This window comes from Nerophis lumbriciformis, linkage group LG06, assembly GCF_033978685.3.
Source record: "Nerophis lumbriciformis linkage group LG06, RoL_Nlum_v2.1, whole genome shotgun sequence".
In the NCBI taxonomy this organism is placed as follows: Eukaryota; Metazoa; Chordata; class Actinopteri; order Syngnathiformes; family Syngnathidae; genus Nerophis; species Nerophis lumbriciformis.
This window is the reverse complement of record NC_084553.2, coordinates 41,138,612-41,161,986: the sequence shown is the minus strand read 5'-3', so window position 1 is coordinate 41,161,986 and position 23,375 is coordinate 41,138,612. Positions and strand designations below refer to the sequence as shown.

General features: G+C 40.3%; 2 protein-coding genes and 1 long non-coding RNA gene across 5 annotated transcripts in view; 1 reads left to right on the top strand and 2 right to left on the bottom strand.

The window, feature by feature from the left end:
- The window catches only part of LOC133608799 (nuclear receptor-binding protein-like), a 20,069-nt gene extending 18,219 nt beyond the window's left edge, over window positions 1-1,850 (bottom strand). Inside the window, exons 1-2 of the mRNA XM_061964349.2 lie at window positions 1,663-1,850; window positions 1,037-1,407 (exon numbers count right to left, since the gene is read on the bottom strand). Coding sequence (XP_061820333.2) covers window positions 1,037-1,267 — 231 coding nt within the window. The 5' untranslated portion in view covers window positions 1,268-1,407; window positions 1,663-1,850. The remainder of the gene's footprint in view (window positions 1-1,036; window positions 1,408-1,662) is intronic.
- Window positions 1,320-23,375, top strand: kctd3 (potassium channel tetramerization domain containing 3). Of its 3 annotated transcripts, none has more exons than XM_061964348.2 (19): window positions 1,320-1,425; window positions 7,901-7,954; window positions 11,605-11,650; window positions 11,874-11,947; window positions 12,032-12,090; window positions 13,891-13,971; window positions 14,035-14,178; window positions 14,251-14,335; window positions 14,410-14,600; window positions 14,670-14,785; window positions 17,423-17,510; window positions 17,581-17,697; window positions 19,631-19,801; window positions 19,892-20,047; window positions 20,122-20,218; window positions 20,295-20,488; window positions 20,564-20,702; window positions 20,758-20,880; window positions 22,835-23,375. In XM_061964348.2, the coding sequence occupies exons 2-19, from the start codon at window positions 7,926-7,928 to the stop codon at window positions 23,373-23,375; spliced, it is 2,451 nt and encodes an 816-aa protein (XP_061820332.1). In that variant the 5' UTR covers window positions 1,320-1,425; window positions 7,901-7,925. The 3 variants fall into 3 exon arrangements, with proteins under 3 accessions (XP_061820332.1, XP_061820330.1, XP_061820329.1); XM_061964346.2 differs by lacking the exon at window positions 1,320-1,425 and adding an exon at window positions 7,322-7,360; XM_061964345.2 differs by lacking the exon at window positions 1,320-1,425 and adding an exon at window positions 7,374-7,736.
- LOC133608801 (uncharacterized) lies at window positions 19,649-23,014 on the bottom strand. The gene is made up of 3 exons (XR_009815630.2): window positions 22,817-23,014; window positions 19,871-21,600; window positions 19,649-19,780 (listed from the first exon to the last, which is right to left on the bottom strand). It is a non-coding gene; the product is annotated as an uncharacterized lncRNA (long non-coding RNA).

Sequence of the window (23,375 nt, the reverse complement as noted above, 5' to 3'; positions counted from 1 at the left end):
AAAAAGTTGAGGAAATGGTGCTATCACCATGTGTTGCATCGAAACTGTTTCCAAAAACACTACATATAGAGCAGACATGGCATCTGTAAAGCTGACCATTTAGTTTTAGATTCAAAATTTTGAGAGAAAAAAAGAGTCATCAATGACATAAAAGGAATTAGGGCTTTGGAGTTAGAATAGGGTTGGACAGAGAATGGGTAATAGAATTTTACTATCACATTAAAAATGATCATAGTTTATTATATTATTTCTAATCAAGTGTGCTTTTTTGTGGACAAAAATAATACAAACGCAATAAAAATGAAATATTAACGTAAATACTGTCTTCCAATAAATACCTTACCCCAAACATAACAAGCCCAGTCACTAGATGAGGAAATATAAGGAAATATTAGGACATGTTACGGTCCAAATTATTTAATAAGACATGCTAGCATACATGTAATAGAGATATCGTCAAAGTTGTGTGATCATTAAACAAATGTTCAAAGACTTATCAAATTTTGTGGCTAAACACCCGAAAGCAGGTGTGTCAAAAGTGCAGCTTGGAGACATTTTTGGCCCGCAGCTAATTTTGTAATGGCCATTGGACAAGTTCAGAAAATTCAATGTTGATGAGGTATATCGAATTTAACACTAATAACTAATTGGTCTACAGAATTCTTTCATTTTCAGTATGCGGCTCATGGTGGAAAAGGTTTGGACGCCCCTGTCCTACTGTTACAATAAATGTGTTGCTTTGCTTAGTGCATTGAGCTGAGTGAGACATTTTAAGTCCTTGGGTATCAAACTTTGGGGTCGAGTAACAGTACGAGCATCAACCAATCAATCAATCAAAGTTTATTTATATAGCCCTAAATCACGAGTATCTCAAAGGGCTGCACAAGCCACAACGAGCATGTGTTGTATTTGTCAGACAACTTAATAGCACAGACCACACAGTAGGGGTACTTGCGACATACAGTATTGTGCAACAATTTTGACCCTTGTCTGTGGAGCGGTTTAGGAGCAGAATAGTTACACAAACACATATTACCTCCTCTCTGCGCTTCTGCCAACGTCCACACGGACTCTCTTCCAGGATGTCCGACTCATCTTCACTTTCGTCGTCCTCCTCAGTGGTGGTGGAGACATGGGCCTGCGAGGGGGCCCCAGGCGGGGACGACACGGACGCCCCACTTTGTACCTGCTGGGTGTTACAAGAAGACATGTGTGCTGCTGTGGACTCCGCAGCTGGAGGTCCTTTCCCTTCTGCCTCGGCAATCATGTCAACTTGTTAAAGTGGCACTGTCTCCTCTCAGCTGAGCGAGTGACCAGAGGCCTCTTTCTGGGTTTCTGTGTCTCTGAGCAGCTCACGCATCCATCTTCTCAGAAGAGCTGTCTTTATTATACTGGAGGTTGTGGAGGCTGTAAACACACAGCAAGGTTAGTGAAGACACATACACACAGTCACCACAAGTCTTACATTATTCTTAAACTACTTTTTAGAAAAAATGTTTTAAGTTTTAGCTTGACAAACTATTGGTTGTCTGGCTTTTTGTTAAGTCTCTGGCTTGAACATAAAGACGTTGTTTCACATTTGCTCGCTAACTTCCTCGGCTAACAAGCTAATTAAAAGGTAAATAAACAGTTAGCTAGCTAGCACCACACACAACAAGTTACCGTGTAGCCGAGAGTCGACGCCACATGAAGCAGTCTCGGGTTACATGTTGACGGGAAAGGCGACGAAAGGGCGGTAAAAGCAAGAAAAAAGAGACATTGAAGCAACTACTTCGTCATGAAATAGGTTGTTGGTGGCTTTTCGAGTCTTCTGTGGCAGGCAGGCAGGAGGCAGGCAGGCAGAAAGTGGGAGGGGCGGCCAGCACTTAGGAGCGCCTGTTTGCGCAAAGACGACGCAGCGGTGACGTCACTGGGCTCGACCAGCGCAGAAAATCACAATTTCACATAAAGTTTGACTTTTAAAAACAAAAAAATATTATAAATAAATAAATATTTAATAGCAAGTGGTTATATAACGTAATTGTGTTGCTTTGAATTGCAACACGCAAAAAAAGAAAAAATCACTAATAAAAATAATACATACAAAAAAGACGGAGAATAATTAAAAAAACATCGAAGAGACTCTCATGGACATTTTTCTTAGTGAACTAACTGTAAATAGCAGAGTACTTTGAACTACAAATCAAGATAGTTTTCTTCCCCAATGGCCACTTACTTGTTGGTAGGTTCTTAAGCTGGACTGTATAGCAGTCAGTGACATGCTGTCAGGGGAGGCAAGTCAGAAAGTGCCTCACCTTGCCAACAAGACCATGAGATGTTCAAAAACTAAGCAATAAAATTAAATACGTTTTAATATTTCTCTTTTGGTCTATGCTTTCTATGTGATTTTGGAGTGGTTCCTGTATATTTTGATCATTTTCTTAGTCAAAATCGCGGAAAATTCTGTGTTTCCTGATGAAAATAACAGGGCAGACACAGGTGGTGCCTCCACGCTACACACAAAGTGTATTGAGCGTGTGCGCGCGTGCTTGTTGCCACAGGGAAAAGGCAGGCCATGAGGCAGCAAGTACCTCTGCCTCAAGGTAGGGGGCGATATATTGTCAACTTGCAGTTCAATGCCTCAGCAGTACTCTGACTCGCCAAGTGGGGACACTCAAGCTAGCAGACACATGTCTCTCCAGCGAAAGCCAGCTTTTTTTAAATTATTTTTTTAACTGTATTTATAACAAACATGACATTTTTATTAGAGTAAGCCAGTGTTTGTGGGTGTTTTTTTGTCAGATGCAAAAATATTGTTTTATTGCTTGGAATGAAATTGAATTAAATGAATGTGTCTGCCAATATGGAGGATTATATACTGTATCCAATATTAAATACTTCTCTAAACTGGACTTTAAGACAAAATGAATGTAATCATACAAAGTAGGTTTTCATGGAGGATAGCTATTGCTGCTTCAGATACATATACAGAAAGGTAAGACACACTCACAATACTTTATTTATTTTGTTAAAAGCATATGGGACCAACAAGTATTTAATAACAACTTTATCAAATACTTTTTGGACCCATTTATCATATCATAATATCATCATAACCCTTTTATGAAAGCGAATTACTCCCTTCTTTTTCCTGTTATTCTAATGTGCAACCTAAATCAACAATGATTAGAGCTGCATATATGAATTTAAGTAAAAAAAATAAAAAAATAAAAAAACCTCCAAAAGTATTTATGCCTCACCTGGTGTTTAGTTCACCGCACGTCACTGAAAGCAGTGGTCCCCAACCTTTTTTGCACCACAGATCGGTTTAATGTAGGCATTATTTCCAGGGACCGGCATTCCACTTGTGCCAGATAAATACAGCAAAAATAAATGCATGAAAAATACAACTCACTGTAACGCTGAATTAGTGGGAGCCCTGGGCCTGTTTCTTTGCAATGAGATGCCCTGCAGGTTACCATCAACCTGCTGGGGACTGCAGATGAAAATCAGCCTTTGGCTACAATCTGTCACATTTTATATGTTCATTATTGTGCTTTGTATCATGTCACAAAGTTATAAAAAATATAACAAATGACAACTTCCTATGAAGAGTTTTATTGTACATCTATAAACAAGTTTATTGGTGTGTTTAGTTGGAAAGGCGAAAATTAAGTCGGAGAAAATGCAGTCATTTATAAATTATTTCTTTCTTTCTTAGTTTATTTCGAACATGAACACACTTACAGCATATTACATCACACAATTTGATATCATTTCACTGTACATCATGTCCGAAAAGGAGTAGGAAGAAGCAAAGCTTATTTAATCCTACCCCTTTCCCACTTCAGAGCGTTTACAAATACATACGTTCATTTACTGACTTCTTTTTGTGCACAATGACATCCATGAATGATTAATACAGCAATTTTGTAATATATAATTAAGTCAGTCATGATAAACATACTGAGATAAAGAATATCTTATTTTCAATAAGGTTGAAAGTCCTTCTCATAATTCTTCTTCTTTTTACTTTGTAAGCACTATTAATTTGAACAACCTCTTAAAATGGATCATATCAGTACATTTTTAACTTTTTGCTTAATCCATTCCATAATTTAATTCCACATACATTTTAAGTGTTGTACAAGCATACAAATGTTTTAAATTAAAATTTCCTCTAAGGTTATATTTCTCCTCTTTAGTAGAGAATAATTGTTGTACATTCTTGGGTGGCAGGTTATAGTTTGCATTGTACATAATTTTAGCTGTTTGCAATTTTACCAAATCCTCGGACTTCAATATTTTTGACTCAATAAATAAAGGGTTTGTATGTTCTCTATCTCCAACATTATGTATCAGTCTCATTGATCTTTTTTGTAACACGGTTAACGAAGGAAGCGCACATTTGTAGCTATTTCCCCATATTTCAGCACAATAACTCAGATATGGTAATACTAGCGTGCAGTAGATAACTTGAAGTGATTTTTGGACCTGGACGTATTTTGCTTTGTTCATTATTGACATGTTTCTTGCCACCTTATGTTGTATATTTTTTATATGAGATTTCCAGTTCATTTTATCATCTGTTAATACTCCCCAAAATCTGGTTTCTTTTACCCTTTCAATATCTCCTCCGTCTATTTGTATTTGTGTATGATGCTCTTTTCTACTGTTACCAAATAGCATTATTTTAGTTTTACTGAGATTCAATGGTAGTCTGTTTTTGTCAAATCATCTTTTTAATTTGTTCATTTATTCTGTTATTATTTGTATTATCTTCTGTGTTTTCTCTCCTGAACAGAAATTTTAAAACATATGTAATGTTTCTCTGCGGCCCGGTAGCAAATGCGTCACGGACCGGTACCGGTCTCCGGACCGGTGGTTGGGGACTACTGCTGTATCGTACTGTGTATTTATTTGCAAGTGTCTCATTTCTACAGCTTGTTTTATGCAATCTACACGCTAGTTTTTAAACATTTCTGAAATGTTGTGTTGATAACAAAAAACAACACCACTCTCTCGGAGAGTCTCAATTCAAAGTTAGCATAGTTGTTGTGAATCGCTTGGACTCAAAATCAACACATCAAAAACCAAGTTAATGCGTATTAACAACAAGAACAACTCCCCAATAAACATGGATCATAATCAGATAGACGAGGTTACCACCTTTACTTACCTAGGAAGCATTATTGCTGTGGACAAAGGAACGGTGGAGGATGTCAGTGCCAGAATTGGAAAAGTAAGGACCACATTCACTATCCTAAATAAAATCTGGAAAGCAAAAAACATATCACTCAAGACCAAACGGCAAATCTTCAACTCAAACGTCAAATCCACCTTACTCTACAGTTCAGAAACCTGGAAGATCACTGCCAACATACTCAACAAAATACAGATATTCTTCAACCGCTGCCTCCGTCGCCTCCTAGGTATCTACTGGCCGAACACCATCTCCAATGCCAACCTGTGGGACCTCACTAGACAAGACACAATAGAAACACAAATCAGGAGGAAATGGAAATGGATTGGTCACACACTGCATAGACATAATAGCTCAATCACGAAACATGCTCTAACATGGAACCCGCAAGGCAAGAGGAAGAGAGGAAGGCCTAGAGCCACCTGGAGAAGAACCACAGAGCAGGAGATGAAGGCGCAAGGGCTGTCATGGCAACAACTGGAGCGAAGGGCACAAGACCGAAGGGGATGGAGGAGTTTCATCATTGGCCTATGTTTCTCAGGGAATTTAAAGGCCTAAGTAAAGTAAGTAAGTATAGATGTGAAGTGAAGTGAATTATATTTACATAGCGCTTTTCTCTAGTGACTCAAAGCGCTTTACATAGTGAAACCCAATATCTAAGTTAGATTTAAACCAGTGTGGGTGACACTGGGAGCAGGTGGGTAAAGTGTCTTGCCCAAGGACACAACGGCAGTGACTAGAATGAATTGATTAACGTGGACCCCGACTCAAACAAGTTGAAAACTTATTCGGGTGTTACCATTTAGTGGTCAATTGTGTGAATGTGAGTGTGAATGTTGTCTGTCTATCTGTGTTGGCCCTGCGATGAGGTGGCGACTTGTCCAGGGTGTACACCGCCTTCCGTCCGATTGTAGCTGAGATAGGCTCCAGCGCCCCCCGCGACCCCGAAGGGAATAAGCGGTAGAAAATGGATGGATGGGATGGATGTACGGAATATGTACTGCACTGCATACTTGCCAACTTTGAGACCTCCGATTTTGGGAGGTGGTGGGGGCGTGGTTAGGAGGGGAGGAGTATATTGACAGCTATATATATATATATATATATCTACATCCTGAAAATATGCAAACAAAACTGTTTAGATAATTGATACTTCAAACTTGCATTAATAAATCTTAAGGAATATAACATAACTTGGCTTCTGAGAGCTTCAAAATGTAATGAATAAAATGCTAAAGTTGTTGATAAACAAGCAATTATTTTAATAATTAAATATGGTCATTTAAATAAATTATTATGATAATTTAAAATTAATTATTTCAAATATGTTTATTTTAATGTATAATTCTATGGCTGGATGTAATAAGGAGTCAGAAAAAATACAAATAAAAATACAATTAATTTTGATGTTTTTAGCAAATTATAGTAAAAATGTGATTTTTTATTTATTTTTTAAATTAATAAATATATTTATTTTTAGGTAAGATAAACATAATAATAAAATGTATCTCTAGTCTGGATGATTTAGTTCTTGTCACCCTGTTGTCCTCCCGTCGGGAAAAAAAGGCTGTCCTCACTCAGGTCCGCATGGAGCTGGAGGGGGCGTGGCCTCCAGCTCCGGCTGAAAATCGGGAGATTTTCGGGATAATATTTGTCCCGGGAGTTTTCCGGAAGAGGTGCTGAATTTCGGGAGTCTCCTGGAAAATTCGGGAGGGTTGGCAAGTATGACTGCACTGTGCAATCTACTAATAAAAGTCTCAATCAATCAATCAATCAATCAATAGGATAGCGGAAGTGGGGATGGAACCTGGAACCCTCAAGTTGCTGGCACGGCCACTTTACCAACAGAGCTATACCGCCCCACTGCGGTATTTGAACGATAACAAAGTGTAAATTCATCGCATAAACGTATTTAGTGAAGATAAAAATAAAGGAACATGCACTTTACCATGAATTGATTTACGTGGACCCCGACTTAAACAAGTTGGAAAACTTATTCGGGTGTTACTATTTAGTGGTCAATTGTACGGAATATGTACTGTACTGTGCAATCTACTAATAAAAGTCTCAATCAAACTCGCTTTGCGGAAGTCACGTGAGGCGAAAGCGGAAGTAATGGGGAGGTATCCCTCTCGCTGTGCTTGTACTCTTCACACAGCTGGTTCACGTTGCTGCTGCGTAAGATGTTATTTACGATCTGCATGGCCGTCACTGGTGGGCACACTATCACCATTTAGCTTTTGGAAAACAAACACTTTGTGTGTGTGTGGGAGGGGGATAAAAAGAAAGGCCGTCCACATATCGGACGCACGTTAGGGCTGTTGTATGGCGGGAGGGACGCGGCTGAGGGTGTCAGGCTGCCGGTGTTGTTGGTGTGGACATCAGCGGCAGAGCCCCCGGAGAGGAGCGCGATGTTAGCATGCTAGCTGTGGTCATGCAGCCCTGACTTGTATCCACTTGTTGTCCTGCTCGGTTCGCTCATCATGGCGACGAACGGGGGCGACCTCACGACAGGAATGGGGGAAATCATCCAGCTGAACGTGGGAGGGACACGGTAAGACGGGACAGCGGGTGCTATGGTACCGTCCGTGGGGTTGGTAATTTGAGGCACGGAGCGGTAATAGGAGATGTGCGTGGATGCTCACACAGTCTTTGAAAAGCTGTCACTCTCATTACTACTAATACTGTAATGCTATGTTTTCATATTCTATGTTGAAGGTTCAGCACCTCCAGGCAGACCCTCATGTGGATCCCTGACTCCTTCTTCTCAAGGTAACCTTTTGTATATTACAATTTGGAAATAAGATGGGACACTGTGGTCATTTCAGGACAAGCTGCACAGCTCGCGGATGACGTCACCACACACACGCGCACACAGAAAATTATCATCTTTGTCCAGCGACTGCATTATTCATTGAAATAAAGTGTAGAAATGTTCCATTTACTCACGTTTTGGGTTGAGATTAAGGATGTGCCATAGTGGCTTTTTGGCCGATATTGTCCAACTCTTAATTACCGATATCAACCGATACCGATATATATAGTTGTGGAATTAACACATTATTATGCCTAATTTTGTTGTGATGCCCCGCTGGATGCATTAAACAATGTAACAAGGTTTTCCAAAATAAATCAACTCAAGTTATGGAAAAACGTGCCAACATGGCACTGTCATATTTACTATTGAAGTCACAAAGTGCATTATTTGTTTTAACATGCCTCAAAACAGCAGCTTGGAATGTGGGACATGCTCTCCCTGAAATACTCCTGATACCCACTACAACTATGGGAAACACTGTTTAACTTTGACTTTCACAAAGTGCATTTTTTTAAAAACATGCCTCAAAACAACAGCTACAAAAACAATGAAGGCACACAGCTTCAGTCCAGAGTATACTATAAACTGGGCTCAATATGCCCTGTTCTTAACGTATTCGTATGAGTAACAAAAATGTGCAAATAAAAACAAGAAAGGCACACAAATAAAAAACTGCTTCAGTCTAGACTAATAGAAAACACAGCCATCCTTTAAAGTGCATGAACATTAATAAAACTGCTTCAGTCTAGACTAGTAGAAAACACAGCAATCCTTTAAAGTGCATGAACATTAATAAAACTGCTTCAGTCTAGACTAATAGAAAACACAGCCATCCTTTAAAGTGCATGAACATTAATAAAACTGCTTCAGTCTAGACTAGTAGAAAACACAGCCATCCTTTTAAAGTGCATGAACATTAATAAAACTGCTTCAGTCTAGACTAGTAGAAAACACAGCCATCCTTTAAGGTGCATGGGGAAAAAAGGCACAACACATAAATAAAACAGCTTCACTCAGTCCAGACTATTAGTCTATTTGTGCAACAGATGAAGCTCAAAGAGTGGGCTAATTATTTTCCTCCTTGTCATCACGTGTGAGAGGTAGATTTTTCTGAATGAAAACAAGCATCTGCAAGGGGTTCTGGGTATTTGTTCTGTTGTGTTTATGTTGTGTTACGGTGCGGATGTTCTCCCGAAATGTGTTTGTCATTCTTGTTTGGTGTGGGTTCACAGTGTGGCGCATATTTGTAACAGTGTTAAAGTTGTTTATACGGCCACCGTCAGTGTGACCTGTATGGCTTTTGATCAAGTATGCTTGCATTGGCGAGTGCGTGTGTCAAGCCATAGATAGTATGTGGCTGGGCCAGTACGCAAAGGCAGCGCCTTCAAGGATTAATTGGTGCTCTGTACATCTTCCTGCGTCCGTGTACACAGCAGCGTTTTAGAAAGTCACAAATTTTACTTTTGGAAACCGATATCGATAATTTCCGATATTACTTTTTAAAGCATTTATCGGCCGATATTATCGGACATCCCTAGTTGAGATGATGCAAAATCTTTTTTATATTCATACATGCAGTGCAAACAGTTAGAAGGGTCCTATTGTGATTGTGTCCCTACATTTAAAACACTTCCATGTGGTCTACATCAGTGTTTTTCAACCTTTTTTGAGCCAAGGCGCATTATTTTCATCGAAAAAATCCGGAGGCACCCCACCAGCAGAAATCATTCAAAAAAAGGAATTCCGTAGAAAATAAAAAGTCGTCACAATTTAAACCATAACCAAGCATGCATCACTATAGCTCTTGTCTCTAAGTAGGTGTACTGTCACAATCTTTCACATTACGCCGGGACTTATTTAGAGTTTTTTTGGTGTTTTTCCCGTGCGTATAGTTTTAGTTCTTGTCTTGCGCTCCTATTTTGGTGGCTTTTCCTGTTTTGTAGGTATTTTCCTGTTGCAGTTTCATGTCTTCCTTTGAGCGCTATTCCCCTCACCTGCTTTGTTTTAGCAATCAAGACTATCTAAGTTGTTGCTATCTTTTTTTTGTGGGGACATTGTTGATTGTCATGTTATGTTCGGATGTACATTGTGGACGCCGTCTTTGCTCCACAGTAAGTCTTTGCTGTTGTCCAGCATTCTGTTTTTGTTTACTTTGTACCTCGTTCAGTTTGTTTTGTTCTGCATAGCCTTCCCTAAGCTTCAATGCCTTTTCTTATGGGCACTCACCTTTTGTTTATTTTTGGTTTAAGCATTAGACACCTTTTTACCTGCACACTGCCTCCCTCTGTTTACGACATCTACAAAGTAACTAGCTACCGGCTGCCACCTACTGATATGGAAGAGTATTACAAGGTTACCCTGCCGAGCTCTAGACAGCACCGACACTCAACAACAACACATCATTTGCAGACTATAATTACTGGTTTGCAAAAAATATTTTTAACCCAAATAGGTAAAATTTCATAATCTCCCACAGCACACCAGACTGTATCTCAAAAACACAATGATGGTTCTTTAGTCAAAATTTTGCATAGATTATCCTTCAAGCCGCTTTCTGACCGTCTCTTCAGGATGTACCCTTTTGTAGGGGGTCTTATTTACGTGACCGCTCCCTTTGACTGCTTCTTCTCCCCGTCAGCCATGTTGTAGTTTTTAGCGCTTCCACATCAAGTCTCCTGACAGATATGTTAGGACTACACGCTACTTTGTATGAAAATCTGGCTACAGCTGAGGATGCACGTGCATGTACGAACTAGTCTGCCCCACAACAAGAGGATAGAGGAAAAAGAAGGAACTTACGGTATTGACTAAGATGTCAGACTACAGCAACGAACTCGCGCAAAGCTCTTCGGGTGAAACTTTACCATATATGGCGATATCCGCTGACATCACCACTGGGAAAAATGCCACAGGTTGTGCACATTTTTTGACTCGTTTGGGGGAAGTATGAGGAAGACAAGATTGTTTTATAAATATCTCTGCCATGACTTCATGGTTTGATTTCAAGGTTTTAGGATGAATGCATATCCCAAACACACAAAAACAGGTACCAATAGGTAAACAAAGTAGATTTTGCATAGTAGGGCCCCTTTTAATACAGTATAGTTGACGCAGGAGGTATGTCTCTATACTTATATCCATATTCACTGTCAAGTACACTGTGGAACCTTTTATAATGCAAAGGTGGCAGATGTACCACTAGATACATGCTTCAATGATTCAATTAACTTTATTGTCAAACCAGCAGATGGCATGAAAGTACCCAGATTTAGACCAATGAGTAATACAAGAACAATAGTGTGTAGACAATAATTTAAACATAATGGGATACAAATAGAGTGGTTAATAAATAGCATTGGTTAATAATATGTAGAATGAAATGAATGGAAAATACAATACATTTTGATGCTGCAGTGTAAAATTGCAAATGTAAAAACAATGACAGCAAACTAAACCAAATAAAAGCTCTGCACTGTTGGGACACGTGTGCAAGTTAAGTGTTCCTCGTGCAAGGATGGGGAGGAGGTGTAGGGTAAGATTGGTATCTATTGCTATGTAGCAATAGATACCAATCTTGTATTAAATGGTTGTGTGTGTGTTCCAGTCTGCTGAGTGGAAGAATATCCACTCTTCGGGATGAAACTGGAGCTGTAAGTACATTCTGTATTTACTAATCCAAAATAAGAACACCTTTTTTTAAAAGTGCTTTATCATTTCAAATTTAAAAATAATCATAACATTGTTAAAGTATGATCATTCATATATACAAAAAATGTTAAGTTTCTGTGTTCGCCACATGCTGCATTGTGTATCATTTTTAGTCAATGTATTCCATTAACCATGATATCCATCACTCTCTCGTCATCTATCTAGATATTTATTGACAGAGATCCTACAGCTTTTGCACCAATTCTAAATTTCCTCCGAACCAAAGAACTGGACCTGCGGTAAGAAATCCTTCAGGCATTATGCTTCCATGTTGTCATGTCTCGCAGAATGAATCTATTATTTTTTATTATGTGTCTCCACAGTGGCGTCAACATCAGCGTTCTGCGACATGAAGCAGAGTTCTACGGCATAACTCCCATAGGTACGTCTTATACAGGTGCACAGCATCTGCCGTGTAATTCAATTTTTAATAAGTGAAGTCATCACTCCCTAAGGAACTGTTATATTGTTTTACTTCCTATTTCATGGTTGGAACTTCCCTTCATTGTCATTGAACTTGAAAAGGAGAGGTTATCTTTGTGATGACGGATTAAGTAGTGTTTACAAAATGCAAACTAGAAAGAACGTATATGCAGTTGTCTCAAATAATTGGTTCTGAACTTGACCGCTGTAAATTAATTTACACAAAGTAGGATTCTTATTCATAAATAAAGTATTTTCCCAGTTTCAACATTCTGAATACTATTAGAGCCATTTGGACATAAATATATTCACACTTGTTACCCAATATAGTAGCCTTGAGTGCTTTCTACTTGCCAATTGCGAGAGGATCCTCCAAGCATCATGGCTATGGCCGTCATCGAGGCTTCAAGCACGGCGTCTACGTAGAAATATTTAGTCATTTCCTGTGTAATTTTCCCAATTGAAACTGGGTGTCAATGTGCTGTAACCACAACTGTAGGTTCTTCTGCCAAAAGTTGGTCAACTTGATCTTCACGGTAAAGATAGCGCCGGAATTAGCCGTGTTGAATGGTGCAAGTCCTGCCATGTTGTTACTGCTGGACATTGCTCACGTCAATGGCTCACAAATGTGGAGATGTGTTATTGAAGAGACAGGAGGCCAAGATATGTGCATCAACAGTTTTACTCTCCTCCTGGTACCCCAGCAACTCTAAAACCCTCAAATCAAGACTCCAAACATCCCAGAACAAGCTAGTCAGGTTACTTCTAGACCTCCACCCCAGATCCCACCTCACTCCTACCCACTTCTCCAAAGTGGGTTGGCTCAGGGTGGAGGACAGAGTAAAACAACTTGCACTGAGCCTAGTCTATAAAATTCGCTACACCTCCCTGATACCGAAGTACATGTCAAACTACTTCCTTAACGTAAATGACCGCCATAACAACACCACCAGGGAGAGCTCCACAAACCACGTTAAACCCAAATTCCGATCTAACAAAGGTCTTAACTCATTCTCCTTTTATGCCACATCCATATGGAATGCGCTCCCAACAGGTGTAAAAGAAAGTGCATCTCTATCCTCCTTCAAAACCGCACTAAAAGAACACCTCCAGGCAACTACAACCCTAGAGTAACCCCTCCCCCCACCTCCCTGGATTGTAAATAATCAAATGTATATACTTGTTCTTATGCTTTCTGAGCTCAATATGTTCACTGCTCGCTGTACATATCCTACCAAGTGAGACCTACACTGTTTCAATGTCCATCAAACACTTATTTGGAACATCCCACAGGTGAGCAGGCTAATTGGGAACAGGTGTGTGCCATGATTGGGTATAAAAGCAGCTTCCATGAAATGCTCAGTCTTTCACAAAGAAGGATGGGGTGAGGGTCAACACTTAGTGAACAAATGCGAGAGCAAATTGTCGAACAGTTTAAGAACAACATTTCTCAACGAGCTATTGCAAGGAATTTAGGGATTTCACCATCTACGGTCTGTAATATGATCAAAGGGTTCAGAGAATCTGGAAAAATCACTGCACGTAAGCGGCAAGGCCGAAAACCAACATTGAATTCCCGTGACCTTCGATCTCTCAGGCAGTACCGCATCAAAAAACGACATCAGTAAAGGATATCACCACATTGGCCTCTGCTGGTGGGGGCCAAGTAGTGCATTCAAATCCACACAATTGACATCATTCTCAAATGAATGCCTAATGTTATTAGTATATTGTATATATATTTAATGTTTGTGTGTAGTGCGGCGCCTTCTGCTGTGCGAAGAACTGGACCGGTCGTCATGTGGTAGCGTTCTCTTTCATGGTTACCTTCCACCGCCAGGTAAGGAAACAGGCTTTGTGAGAATATGAGCAACGGCGTAACTTCTCTGTATTACTCCATCAGTCATCCCTGGTCGTAAGTCAAGCTCCGTCCACTCCTGTGACGAGCGCTCAGGCCCCAGTGGCGCGGAAGGGTTACCCCACGGTGGTCCACCTTCAACCCCTCCAATCCCTGGCTCACCTGGATTAGATGACACACACAAACTCGGTAGGTGACCTGAAAAAGAGTGAAGGAGTGCAATGGTGATGTGAGCTTTCACGTTGGCGCCTTCCTCTTAAGGACCCGACCCTCGCAAGGTGCTCATTGTAGCAGGACACCACAACTGGATTGTAGCGGCGTACGCACACTTTGTCATCTGCTACAGGTGCTTGTGACGTGACAACACAAAAAAAAAGACACAATTAAAGATGTCGAACGCTGATGAAACGTTTACGACAGGATAAAGGAATCTACTGGATGGCAGCAAGTGTTCTCCTCTCCTTACCTTGACCGGACCATTGAACGCATCGCGCTCAACGCCAAGGTGGTAGGTGGGCCGCACGGAGACAAGGACAAGATGGTGGCAGCTGCATCAGAAAGCAGCATCATCCTGTGGAGCATCCAAGATGGAGGCAGCGGCAATGAGATAGGTAGATGATGGTCTACATTAAAAGCTGCAATGAAAATAGACATTGTTGATCACTTATTTTTCTCACCAGGTGTGTTTAGCCTCGGTGTGCCTGTGGATGATCTCTTCTTCATTGGAAACCAGCTGGTGGCTACCAGTCACACGGGGAAGGTTGGAGTGTGGAACGCTGTCACGCAGCACTGGCAGGTATTGTGTATGTGGGGTCCAATTGGGACAAAATTAATTAAACTAAGACATCTTTAAATAATTGTGCCATTTATCAATTATAATTGGCATTCAATATTTAATTGTGTCAATTAATTGAATTATTTAATGATTTATTTAATTATTAATTTAATTATTTCATGATTTAATTGATTTCATGATTTAATTATTTCATAATTTAATATATTACTTATTTCATTATTCCATGATTTATTTAAAGGAGCCATTTGTAATAATGGGCAGCACGATGTAAGGTCCTGAGTGGTCCTGGGTTCAGTCTCGGGCTCGGTATCTTTCTGTGTGGAGTTTGCATGTTCTCCTCGTGACTGCGTGGGTTCCCTCCGGGTACTCCGGCTTCCTCCCACCTCCAAAGACATGCACCTGGGGATAGGTTGATTGGCAACACTAAATTGGCCCTAGTGTGTGAATGTGAGTGTGAATGTTGTCTGTCTATCTGTGGTGGCGACCTGTCCAGGGTGTACCCCGCCTTCTGCCCGAATGCAGCTGAGATAGGCTCCAGCACCCCCCGCGACCCCAAAAGGGACAAGCTGTAGAAAATGGATGGATGGATGGATTTGTAATAATGTGGCCAGAAATGGTACTGTAATCACGGTCAAAATTCTGTAGCCCCCTCACCCCTCTCCCTGACTGAGGTTGCCAGTTACGCACCCGAATCCAGCTCGATCGACTGGGCTACTCCAAGGAACTTTAAACGTCCACTGCCTCTTATTAGGGTTTGAGGTGTTGGGACCATAATAGCTGAATAGACAAGCATTTTGGCAATAACAAATCTCTAACCAACACATTTTACACAGAAATTGGGCTTTTTTCAGGAAGAAGTACGTCATGCCTACGTACAATATCATAACAAATGGCAATCATATGGTTATTGTCAGTACTATCAGAAAACAAAGACTAAAACAAACTACAACCAACGCTCGCGATGGTTATACTGGTGAAAATAAGTAGAGCATGCTTAGCAACCTAATGTATGCCCAAAACTAAAGGGGAGACATTTTACCAAGGTATGCCTATAGGTTACACGAATGAGGAATTATTTTATCATGAGATTTGGCTGTCTCCATACGTTTCACATTGCCATGATGACAGCCGTGATAATGTTGGAACCCACATGTCATCGACCGTGCTACATGCTAAGCATTACACTAGGAGCTAAGCACCATCACACTAAGCATTCGTTGCACGAACATACTAGCTTTGTTAAACAAGATCATAGACTGTATTGGAAAATATAGTTTACATACGAAATGTCCATTTCCATTTATTACAAGTAATAAGAAAACATAAATGCCTGACTTACCTATCAAGGAGCAAATTAGCAAATTTGGCGTCAGATGAAAAAATCTTCTCCACCTTCAATCATCTCCATCTGTCAAAGGTACCCCCAATACAAATCCTCCTTTTGTTGGCTGGCTTTGTCATGAATAAGCTGAAAATCGTAACGACGCCTTTTAGATTTACTAAGGTCTGACATGTTGAGTAACTTTACCAGTGGCAGTAGCTAGACAAAGATGGCGTTGCGTAACTGGCAATCTGGATTTAACACACTCCCGGACTTTCTTATTGGTCAAACGGTAGAGGGCGGGACATCAAAATGAAAACAATTACAAGATTTCGGGGCTGTAAATCTAATTATGAAATGAGCATATCCCAGGTGAATTACTGATATCAGTTATAGAGGTATTTGAAAAGAACATGATTTATTTATGCCTTTTGACATATCAGGGCCATTTAATGATGACTTGACATGAAACTATTACATATGGCTCCTTTAATCACTGGCAAGATGTATTTATTTAAGGGCTGTCAAATTATTATTTTTTTTAAATCTGATTAATCACACATTGGAATTTGGATTACGGTAATCATGATAAATCACAGGTTATTACTCGCTTGCATAATTGAAATGATCTTAAGAAAAGACCCCAATATTTGTACACAAATGCAATTCATTTGTCAGAATGTCATCCAGGAACATTTTTAAATGTTTTATTTAAATGCATGGCATTTATTTGCACAAAACCTGGTAACAGTTTTATCTAAAGTTCTTTCAGGCTGTATTTTGGAGTGAAATTTGCCAGTGAGCACACCAGTCAGTCTTTTCACTCATTTTTGTACTGACAAATTCATTGACATAATCACTGACCATCTAGCGGTTAAGGTATAAGAGCTTGTACGGTCAAAATAAATTGTATGATTAATCTAAGTGTGCACAAGATTGATGCAGTATTTTTTAACATCAGTTAACATGTTAAATTTGACAGCCTTAATTTATTAAATGTTGTCCCATCTGGACCTTGTTACGCTTCATTAATGTAGTTTATCCGTCAAACTTAATCATTTTTGACCAAATAGGTCAAAATTAAATAAATATATACTTAAATGTGTCAGTTAATTAAATACATTAAATTAAATGTTACATTAAATTAATTACATTTAATAACCCATGTACTGTATGTATTTAATTCCTAATAATGACACATGTAAGTAATTATTTAAAGATGTGTGTATTTATTTAATTCTGTTCAATTTGGCCCTGGATCTTTGTGTGCACTTTTAATGATTGTATGGGTCACATGGTATGTTGTTTTTGTTCAGGTTCAAGATGTTGTTCCCATCACCAGCTGCGACACAGCAGGATCCTTCCTCTTACTGGGCTGCAACAATGGCTCCATCTACTACATAGGTACTCACACTACTTACTGTCTTACACAATGCACTGTACTACACCCTCTTTTGTTTCTTCTTCTTGTCAGACATGCAGAAGTTTCCACTGAGGATGAAAGATAACGATCTTCTGGTGACGGAGTTATATCATGACCCCTCCAACGACGCCATCACCGCGCTGTCTGTCTACCTCACACCCAAAACCAGTCAGTAATAAATATGATTCTGATGAAGAATCAATAATAAGCAATTCAGAATAAGAGTGTGGCTGTTGAAAAAGTAAACAGTGTAGCTAAAAAATGCAATTACCTGAATAAACACTTCATGTGCAAAGGTAAAAAAAAAAAAAGTGCATGAGGGTGGTAAGAGCTCATGCAGCATGGAGTACTAGTAGTAGTAAAATAGCATATTACTGTAAATAGAGAAATAGTCACAGCAATGTACATTAATAGGATACATGTACAATGGAATTGAAAATGTTCCATAGCAGAAAAAAGATGGAAGTGCAATAACAGGAGACGTGTAAAAACAGTTTTACCCAAACAATCATTGACATCTATGAATAGGGCTACAATTAAATGGGTTATATGGTAAATGGGTTATACTTGTATAGCGCTTTTCTACCTTAAAGATACTCAAAACGCTTTGACACTATTTCCACATTCACCCATTCACACACACATTCACACAATGATGGCGGGAGCTGCCATCCAAGACCCTAACCACGACCCATCAGGAGCAAGGGTGACGTGTCTTGCTCAAGGACACAACGGACGTGACAAAGTTGGTGAAGGTGGGGTTTGAACCAGGAAACCTCAGGTTGCTGGCACGGCCACGCTCCCGACCGCGCCACGCAGTCCCCCAATTAACAATTATTATTTTTGATTAGTGGACTAGTCAAACGATTATTGCTCATGATCTTCTGTACACGTTTTGAGGTTGAGGTTGAGTCTGCAGCTTGATTTGAACTCGGTTTAAAAAATAAATAAATATTACAGTTAATTAAAAAATGTAACAAAATACACATACATTACCGAGAAACACATTGTTATATTTTATTACACAAAGTATATAACCACAGTGAAAAATAAATCATCAGACTTAAAGGGCAAATGTTCTGTAAACATGACATTCAGTGCAAAACATATTTTTATCCAGTACTGTTGAGGTTATATGATGGGTCAAATGCAGAGGATAATTTCACCACATCTAGTGTGTGTGTGTGTGTGACAATCATTGGTACTTTAACTTTTTAACTTTATATACCGGTAGTTGCAATTATTTACCTAAAATAATAACAGTGTAAACATTAACATTCTTGGCGGTCTATAATTGAAAATTCTATTGAGCAACTGGTTGAAAGTAACAAATCCATGATCGATTAATTTTTATAATCGGCTTTGTCGATTATGTCGACTAATCGTTGCAGCCCTATCTATTAACAATTTAGAGTTCATTAACCTAACATACTGGACATGTTTTTGGAATGTAAGAGGAAGCCGTAGTACTCCGAGAAAACCTAAGCTTGACGGGTAGAATACGCAAACTACACTGTGATGCCCAAATTGAAATTGAAACCCTCAATCTCCTGAATGTGAGGCAAACAGTGGTGCCCGAGTAACTGTCCGCTGCCAGAGCAAATACACAATGATGGCACAAGAACGGATTAAATGTTCAATTACATGGGAAATGTTTAAAGAAATATTCAATGACAGGGAAGCTCAGATGCGGTTATAAATGTGCAATGACCAGGCAAAAGTGTAGTAAAAGATGCACATTTACTCTGACAAAACGTGCAAAATATGTAAGAATGAGAAGAAATGTGCAAAGACATGACATGTGCAATGGTAAAAAAATGTGCGACAACAGAAGAAATATGCAGAAATGTGGAAACATGCAGAAACAGCAACATGTAGAAATGTTAGGGTAAATTTACAAGGATAAAAAATGTGCGCTGACATTGCAAATGTAACCAACATGGTCCAGCACCTGTGTACAATATTCAAGGACATGTGCAAAAATGTAAGAATGAGAAGAAATGTGCAAAAACAAGACCTTTGCAGTGAGATAATAAATGCTGAATGAGGAAAAGTAACAGAATAAGAAAGCAGACATTAAAATGTCGCCTGGTTGTGTCAGGTGTGAGTGGCAACTGGATTGAGATTGCTTACGGGACAAGCAGTGGTGCAGTGAGAGTCATCGTGCAGCACCCAGAGACCGTTGGCTCGGGTCCTCAGCTCTTCCAGACGTTCACCGTGCACAGGAGCCCCGTGACCAAGATCATGCTGTCTGAAAAACACTTGGTCTCAGGTGAGAGGCCTTGATGGAAGTTTTAGATTAGAACACAATTTCTGATCAGGCATTTAAGGAATCACAAACCTCATTCTGTGCTGGTGTCAGTGTGCGCTGATAACAACCACGTCAGGACTTGGACGGTGACACGCTTCCGAGGAATGATCTCCACCCAGCCGGGGTCCACACCTTTGGCCTCCTTCAAAATACTCTCCTTGGAGGAAACTGAGAGCCATGGCAGCTACTGCTCAGGAAATGATATCGGTGAGAGATTATTGATTATTATCAAGATTTTCTCTCGATAATAAACATCTTAGCTCGGATGATTGTTCCCTCAGGTCCATTTGGAGAGAGAGATGATCAACAGGTGTTCATCCAGAAGGTCATCCCTGTTACCAACAAACTCTTTGTCAGGCTCTCATCCACAGGGAGAAGGTACAGTATTTTCAGTCAAGTAAAAATGGTCCGTGGAAGTTTTCCCTCTCTGAGCTTTTGTTATTTTATAATGTAGAATCTGTGAAGTCCAATCTGTGGATGGGACCACCATCTCTTGCTTTATGGTTCGGGAGTGCGAAGGTTCCAGCCGGATGGGATCCAGACCACGTCGCTATCTGTTTACTGGCCACAGCAATGGTAGCATCCAGCTGTGGGATCTGACCACTGCAATGGACACTGCCAATAAGGGAGAGGAGAAGAAGAAAGAAGGTGAAGGATGGATAAGTGAATATTACATAATAGTTCATACACTCTGCATGTTCTCAAGCTGCCCGTGTTGTTTAGATGTTGGTGGACCCACAGAAGAAGAACTGTTGCAGCTGTTGGACCAGTGTGATCTAAGCACCTCCCGCTGTGCCACACCTAATATTAGCCCCGCCCCTTCTGTGCTGCACCACCCACGCCTCAGAGAATCTTGCTCAAGGTAGGAGAACACAAATAGCCTCCGTTGTAGATTAATCATCTTGTATGTCCTCCAGTCTGCAGTTGCAGACCCAGGAAGTCGTCCCAGAGAACCAGGCCACCTACGGGGCTGTGCGGCCCTACAGAGAGAGCCCTCTGCTGGCCCGCGCTAGACGAACAGAGTCCTTCCACAGCAACCGGTGAGAAACTTTTGTTTCTTCTTATTTAAAAGTTTTGTTTCATCAATACATACATCCATCTATTTTCTACTGTTTGTTCCTCTCTTGGTAGCAGGGGTGGCTGGAGCCTCTTTTCCAGAGAAAAATAGGTTTATTTGAGGTGTGGCGTTTGATTCAAACGAATGACGTAGTCCGTGATAAATATGGGTGGGGCATTCATTAAAGGGGAGGAAATACTTTAATTGATTTAACTCCCATGTAGTAAAATACATTTTAAGAGCATAAACTTGCTGATAAAAACAATTTAAGTAACAATCAATTTGAATAGATTATATGATCATTTTCAGTTATTTATAACATTTTGTCATTGTTTTTATTATGTTTTACACTTTGTTGTGTGTAAAATCTGCACTGCAACGGAACTGTGGAAATTCCCTATAGTGGGATGAATGAAAGTCTACTCTACAATTTAGAAATTGTAACTAATTGAATGCAACTGTTATCAAACATTTGCAAAACTACCCTATTTTTTTTTACCAGTACAAATAAAATTAAATATAATTACCTCCTTCCCTGTGAATAATTCTGCAACTGGACTGTTTGTATTGTCTTTAAAGATGTTTGCCTCTCATCCAAGTAGGGTTCATAAGTTCATGCTCACAGACATGGCTAGGGCAGCTCTAGCCTGAGAGGATGGTGCAGGATTCAAAGTAGTGGTGCCCAGACACGAATGGTTCCGCTCTATTGTGGTTCAAAACGACAGTATCTTACCTTAACATCTTACTGTGAATATTTTTGCAACTGGACTGTCTTTGAAGACGTTTGCCTCTCATCTGAGTAGGGTTCACCGGTTCATGCTCACAGACTTAGATAGAACAGGTCTAGACTAAGAGGATAGTGCAGGATCTAAAGAATGTTTTCGTTCTATTGTGGTTCAAAATGACAGTTATCTTAACATCTCATCTTGCACCATCCTCTCAGACTAAAGCTGTCCTTTCTAAAGGCTTAAATATGCTCTCGCATCACATAGCTTTTGTGATTAGCTCCTCCCCATCCAGCAAGCCAAAAAAATCTTGCTTCACATCAGCGAACCGCAGAAATGTAATTGGTCGGCTTTTTTATCACATCATTTACGGGTTTTCCTTCTTGTCCGTCCATCGTTTCACCTCGACTCGTTAGGGGCTCGCACAGCCCACCTTCGCCAATGTCTTCTCCGGTTTTAGAGCAAAATATTATTATTATTAGATATTTTTCTTATGCCTTCTGATCTCTCTCTCTCTCTATCCACTACTTGCTGTACATAACCTACCAAGTCAGACCTACACTGTTTCAATATCCATTTCTCTGTTCTCAATTGTTGATGACTGATGATAACAACCAAACCTAACCCCCCCACCCCCCTCCACACTCTGAATTGTAAATAGTTCAATGTATACACCCTGATGATTATCTTGTGTGATGACTGTATTATGATGATAGTATATATGATAGTATATATCTGTATCATGAATCAACCCCGACTTAAACAAGTTGAAAAACTTATTCGGGTGTTACCATTTAGTGGTCAATTGTACGGAATATGTACTTCACTGTGCAACCTACTAATAAAAGTCTCAATCAATCAATCAATCAATGTACAATAAAAGTGACCCTTGTTTCAAAATGATTAGTTCCAGCTCAACCACGTGGATGTTGCTTCAGTTGCTGTTGTTTACTCCAACTACTTCACACAGAAAGCTAATAGCAAGTCAACAAGAGTTGTTGGTGCTCATTCAGGAAGAGCTCCAAACGAATTAAACGCCGTTAGAGGGGATGCAAGCTATGCAACGCAAGAGCATATTTAAGCCTTAAATCTGCGAGCACAAACTGATTAAGCCTTCTGGATTTAGAGGCGAATCGTCTTCTAAAACAACCTGAACAGTCCATTTGCGATCGATTGAGTGCACTCAGGAGTTACCTCCTTGTTTCTCCACAGAGACTTCCATAACTTCAGCTTCAGTCGAGGTGTCCAAGACAGCACCGATCAGACCACCAGTCAGCCCACTGACACCCGCCGCTCCCTCTGTGACTTTGGGCCTGAGGAGAGCGAGAGGCGGCTGTCGGCCATGGAGTTCTGGAGCTGCCGCAGTGCCAATGCCAACATCGGAGCTTCGACCACTTCCGTCAGGACCAAGGGAGATGGCGGGAGTCAGGAATCTCCACGGCAACCCCCTGATAGCCCCATTTCAGGAGCAGGTGATGCCAGGCGTAAAGTGCAACTGCAGTCTGAGGAGGGTGATGTTGTGGGAGATGGGATCAAGGCGGAGGGAAGTGCGAAAAAGAGGGGAGTGCTGGATGTTGGCTTTCTAGGGAGGAAGAGGGCGCCACCGGTGCCCCTTCTGTCCTCTGGCTCTGAAGGTGGAGGCAGCGACTCCTCGACTAACGCTTCTCCATCACCAACCAAACTGGCGTCCTCCACCTCGCCACGACACAGGAAGTTAGACATAGAGTCATCCAGTCAGGACAGCAGCCTCTGA